This window comes from Microtus pennsylvanicus, chromosome 16 (genome assembly GCF_037038515.1).
Source record: "Microtus pennsylvanicus isolate mMicPen1 chromosome 16, mMicPen1.hap1, whole genome shotgun sequence".
In the NCBI taxonomy this organism is placed as follows: domain Eukaryota; kingdom Metazoa; phylum Chordata; class Mammalia; order Rodentia; family Cricetidae; genus Microtus; species Microtus pennsylvanicus.
In genome coordinates, this window is record NC_134594.1 from 25,495,704 (window position 1) to 25,501,703 (window position 6,000).

The 6,000-nt window shown below is 41.3% G+C and overlaps 1 protein-coding gene across 1 annotated transcript; it reads left to right on the forward strand.

Moving 5' to 3' along the window:
- The first annotated feature begins 1,411 nt into the window (after nt 1–1,411).
- On the forward strand, nt 1,412–1,785 carry LOC142836355 (large ribosomal subunit protein eL42-like). Its single transcript, XM_075950590.1, has one exon. The coding sequence runs from the start codon at nt 1,437–1,439 to the stop codon at nt 1,749–1,751; it is 315 nt and encodes a 104-aa protein (XP_075806705.1). The 5' UTR covers nt 1,412–1,436; the 3' UTR covers nt 1,752–1,785.
- Nucleotides 1,786–6,000: the final 4,215 nt, after the last annotated feature.

Below are 6,000 nucleotides of genomic sequence, written 5' to 3' on the forward strand. Positions count from 1 at the left end.
AGCAGAGGACACATACCACATCCATGCTGCTGAAGGCTGGCCGCACCCTGTCTCACTGACAGCGGCTGGGCAGCATCCCACACTGTGTGTGTGTGTGTGTGTGTGTGTGTGTGTGTGTGTGTGTGTGTGTGTGTGACACTCTACTGAGGCTTGTTCCAAGGGGAGTTATGTGGTCGTGAAGGCTTGCAGGTGATGAGAAGGAAGAGCGTCCCAGACAGGAGCTGGAGCCGTGGTTACTGCTCACTGCTGTCTCAGAGACTGTCAGAATTTAGTCAACCAAGACGTTCAGGCTAGACCCAGACTCCTCCGTAGGCAGAGGACACACAGGATGAGGTGAACGCTGCAAAACCAGAGGGAAGAATTTGGCTTTGAAGAGTTTTTAAACACCTAGATTCTGAAGAATTGTGTGTGGCGAGGGGGTGGATTTATCTTTGCCAGATCAGGTTCCAAGAACACCACGAGGTTCTGAAGTGTGAAGCCAACATACCGTTAAAGCCTACTCAACCAGTATCACTCCAAGGGGCTCTGTTGCTTGCTAAACGTTAAGTGTCCCTCCCATCATTGTCACCTCTGATGGAGGACAAGAAGGAATTCTCTAGAATACGCCAGTAAAAATCAAGTCAGGTGCCAGGAACTCCTCACCCAGAAATCCCACATCTCTGCCTGAGAGAAAAAGATCTGTCCTGTTAGATTGAACGAATGGCCCTCAGATTGGGCCATCGATTTTGGTGCTTTATCTACATTTTTGCTAACCAGCCTAGACATACCACCATAAAGACAGAACACCTAACCTAGTCTGAAAGCTGAGCCCTTTCCCCAGTGCCAGCTGCTGTTCCCAGTGCCAGCTGCCATGGTGCTAAAGATAATAGACACGAAAGTGACTTTAAAGGTATAAAACACAAAAATCAGAGGTATGCAGAAGCGCATTTCTGAGTCTCTCTACCAAAAGAAGATCATCCCAAAAGCCCTCTTTCCCTGTAATGGTTCAAGCAAACAAATGTGGCAGGATTTGGGGGACTGAGCATGCCTGCAGTTCATCAATTTGTCAGGAAGCTGAACAATGTACCCATTAAAAACTCATAAAATTGGAAACCATAATTCTTATTTTTATTTATAACTGAATTCAGTGAGTTGGCACCAACCTTTAGAGAGAGTTTTTTTTTTCTCAAAACAGAGCATGACTCTGAGTCAAAGCCAAATTGATCCCAGCTTTCTCAGCTTATGAACGTCTTTTTAGTTTCTGTAGCTTCTATAGCCACCGCAGTTGATGCCACATTATTGGTTCCATGGGCACCACTGTTTTCTTGGAGGTCATGTAAAGAAGGGCAGGGTCGGCCTTAGCGGTCCAAGATCACTACAGAGTAAGAAAGTCCAAGGCTACATGTTATCAGTAAAAACAAGCCCACACTTTCTGTGCCGATATCGCACCCGCCAACATGGTGAACGTTCCTAAGACCCGCCGTACATTCTGCAAGAAATGTGGCAAACACCAACCCCACAAAGTGACCCAGTACAAGAAGGGCAAAGATTCTTTGTATGCCCAGGGAAAGCGGCGTTATGACAGGAAACAGAGTGGCTATGGTGGGCAGACTAAGTCTATTTTCCGCAAAAAGGCAAAAACTACAAAGAAGATTGTGCTGAGACTGGAATGTGTGGAGCCCAACCGCAGATCTAAGAGGATGCTGGCTATTAAGAGATGCAAGCATTTTGAACTGGGTGGTGATAAGAAGAGAAAGGGCCAAGTGATCTAGTTCTAAGCTGACCTTGTTATGAAGACAATAAAATCATGAACTTTCACTCAAAAAAAAAAACAAAACAAGCCCACAATGAAAGAAGTAGTGCATTTTTATCAGCGAAGAATGGGAGCAGGGATAAAGACACTAAAGAACATTCATTTGTTAAACCAGTTATGTGGGTAGTGGCTTCTCCTTTTTTAATAAATTTATTTTTTTATTTACTTATTTTACAGCCTGGTCCCAGTTTCCCCCACTCCTTTCCTCCCAGTCCTCAGCCCCTCCCGCCACCTCCACCCCTCTGGCAGTGGCTTCTCTTATGTCACATCTTGGAAACGTTATTAGATTCTTCTTCGGTGCCCAAACAGAAAGGTCACATACAGTAGCCTTTGCAAATCTCAAAATCTGAACATACATTCTGCATCTAGTTCTTTACTGGATGTATATCTTGAAATTTTATTTTAGTACTATGGAATTTATACATAGTAGAAAATCCATTTTCCAATATTACTTGGTCTTAGTGTTGTCTTGAGGATTCAAAGCAATGCCTAGTAAATGCCTACTGCAGTTTTGGACACATGCGTATCACGTCAGAGGCATCCATCCTATGTGGAGCGGTCCACCTGATTCCACTAATTAATGTGATCTATTGCATGGATCGCTTCTCGAGTGGCAAACCATCCTGCATTCTGGGAATACAGCTCACCTGTTCCTGGAGGCAGGCGCCCACTTCTTAGATGGTGTTGAGCTTGCTTTGCCAATGCTTTCACGACGCCTTTTCCAGCAGTATATAAATGGAATATTGGTCTGTAGTTTCCTTTGCTGGTAGGTAGAGTGTTTTGCTGGCCCCAATATCAGATAACGCTGAGAGAATGAGTTATAACAGCTTCCCTCCTGTCAAGTATTTTTGGAAGATTCAGAGGCTGAAAAAAAAAAATCTCGGAAACCTTGAAACTCACCCATTAATTCATTTGTCCCAAGGCTTCTCTGTGCTGGGAGGCTTTTGACTACTGATTCAGTACTGTTTCTAGTTACAAGACTAGCTGGATCCCGTTTCCATATGATTCAACTGTGGTGGGTATTTCTAGGAACTTCAGAAAGTTCCCTGACTGGTTGACTCACAAATGTGGATGGCACCACCGTATGACATGTGTTCTCATTATAAAACCAGTAGTGATGTTGCAATTTGACTTCTGATTTTCGCTTTAATTATTTGAGTCTCCTCTGTTCTCTTAGCCAGTCTAGTTAACACACTTGTCAATTTGCTCATTGGTTCAAAGAACCGCCTGTTACTTTAATTGACTTGTTTGTTGTTTTTTTTTTTTAATTGCTTTTCTAACTTTGTTGGTTTGTTGGCGACAGGGTCCTACACTATAGCTCAGGCTGGTCTGGAGCTCAGTCTGTAGCCTGTGCTGGCCTTGAATTCATGGTAATCCTCCTGCCTCAGTTCTCCTGAGCACTGAGATTAAAGTCAAGTGTGTACGGTCACATTCCACTGCATGCTGCTAACTCTGCTCGACAGTTGTTAGCTCACCCTTTTGCAAACAATGAGTTTAGTTGTTTTTCTTTCCCTACACATGTGAGGAGTGAAGTTACAGCACTGGTTTGGCTAATTGTTGTTTTGTTTGTTTGTTTGTTTTATCAAGACAGGGTTTCTCTGTAGCTTTGGAGCCTGTCCTGGAACTAGCTCTTGTAGACCAGGCTGGTCTTGAACTCACAGAGATCCTCCTGCCTCTGCCTCCTGAGTGCTGGGATTAAAAGTGTGCACCACCGCTGCCCGGCGGTTTGGATAATTTTTAATATAAGATTTCATAGCTTGGGATTTGCTTTTAGAACTGATTTTTTTTCATTCTATATCTTTTTGGTATGTTGTGTTATATATTTGTTTTACCTGTCTCCAAGTAACTTTATTTCTTTTGTGTCTTTTTTGATCAACTAGTTAAAAGTTTCTTGTTTAGTTTCTGTATAATTGAATTTGTTTCTTGTCAGTCTTCTGCCATTTAATAGTTGATTATCCCACTATAGTCACTATATAATTATAGTTGTGTAATGATAATATCTTGAAACTTATTGAGACTTGTTTGTGGCCATTCTGATGAATGTTCCATATATAAGTGCATTATGTTATTATCTGGTGGGGTGGTCTATATGTCCACCAGATCCAATTGCTCTATAACCTCCATCAAGCCTACTGTTACTCATCCTTAGTTTGCTTGTTCTACCCATTGATTGGGAGGTTCCGAAATCTCTGTATTGGGTTTTCTGTCTGTTTCCTTCATATCTATCAATATTTGCTTTATGCATAGCTAGTACATTCCCTTCATGAGTCAACCCTTTTAACAGTATATAATACTCATTTCTTAAAGCAGCATTTCCTTCCAAGCCAATTTTGTCTAATATTTCTACATAACTACTAAATTATCATTCTCTTAACTAATATAGAGATATAACGTATTTTTGCAGACTTTCAACTCAGTTCTATATTTAGGTCTGAAGTGAGTCTGCTGCCAATAGCTCATAGCTCTCACTTGAAAAGAAAACGATCTCTGTTGGTGCATACCTTTAAGACAGCCACATTAATGCAATCACTTCTAAGGACCAGCGTGCTCTTTTTATTTTGTTGTTTCTTTTGGTATGTCTTACATATACATTTTTGGGGGGTTTCTAACTTCTGCCACGGCTTCCTTTTCTGTATTTGTTGAGTTTTGGTAGTGACAATGCTGTGTGTATTCTAGGAATGCTTTCTTTATTGAAACCATGACAATTTTGTACACTCCCCTAAAGTTACAGCAACCTAATTCGAATTGATATGAAATTAATCTCTAGTACAAACAAGCTGTTTGCAGGAAGTGCTATCCTCTTACCCTGTAAGTAATTTTATATTAGCATTTACATATTAAATAAATGTTATATATTACTAACAGATTTGTTATTGCTCCTTATACACGTGTCATCTAAATCTTGTAAACACTAAAGAATAAGGTCAAAACCTCATTTCAAAGAACTGACCATTATGTTGCCCAGGTATCGATCTCCAACAAAGATTCTCACATCTCCTCTCAGTGAAAGGACTTGCTTTGGATTCTATGGTTACTTGGTTATAGGTCTCACCATTAGTCCAGGCTGGCCTCGAATCCATTATGTATCCTAGGATGTGTCAGAAGTGGCCGCAATCCTCCTGCCTCAGCCTTCAGAGTGTTGCGATTACAGGCTTATGCTACTGTGCCTGATACAGATAGTTCCCTTTACGGTTTCCTGTGAGCCACGCCTGGAGCTGAAAACCCCCTTTAGGCGCCGCATGTTTCGCTGTTTCTATCTACAGTCTCACTTTTGAGCAGCTTCGCCAAGCACAGAATTATCAGTTGACATCTTTTTTAGAATTCTGGGTAGACTGAACCCCACAGTCTCTGGTGTTTTAGTTTCTGCTGAGAAGTTGGCACGCCATCTGACTGAGGGGGCCTAAGTCTGACAAATTTTTCTCCATTACCACATCTAAGAGTTTCCCCTCTGCTTTGGCTTTCGTTGATTGATTGAAGTATGTCTTCATGTAGGTCTCTTCAAATCCTACCAGGTTTAGACTCAGCCAAGACTGCTTGATTTGTGTCTTTCATGAAACCGGAGGACATTTTTAAAATTAAACTCCTTGCCATTTTCTCTCTGTGCCTCCACTTAGGATTTCCATGGTGTCTATGTTGGGCTTCTTGAGGAGGTCTCCAAGTCCTTCAAGCTCTGCCCACTTCTGTTATGCTTTTTCCTTTCTACTACGCAGACTCAATAATTTCACAAATATTTTATAGTCAATGTCTCTGAGTCTTTCTTTGGCCATTTCCAGCCTGTTTCTGAATCCCAGCACCTGCCGTTATTTAGTGATTGTAGCCCTGAGCTCCAGAGTTACTGTTGGGTTTTCTGTCACAATTCTGTCACCATTGTTGGCACTTTTTCTCGATTTCCTCCAGCTCTTTGTCCACATTTCTCTTAGCACTTCGAGCACATTTAAAAGATTTATTTTAAAGTCTGATGTCTGGGATCTCTTGGGGACAGTCATTGTTGATTCTTTTTGTCCACTTTAGTGAGTCACAGTTTCCTGTATGAGGACATTCTATTCTCATTGTATCTCATGATTTTTTTCTTGTTAAACATTGATCATTTGATTATTAAAATGTTATGATTCTGAAAGTCACATTTTCCACTTGCCTCAGTATTTGCTGTTTTGGGTTTGGTTTGATTGTTGAAGATGACGGCAGTTCTTTTGTTTAGAGATCTTGTT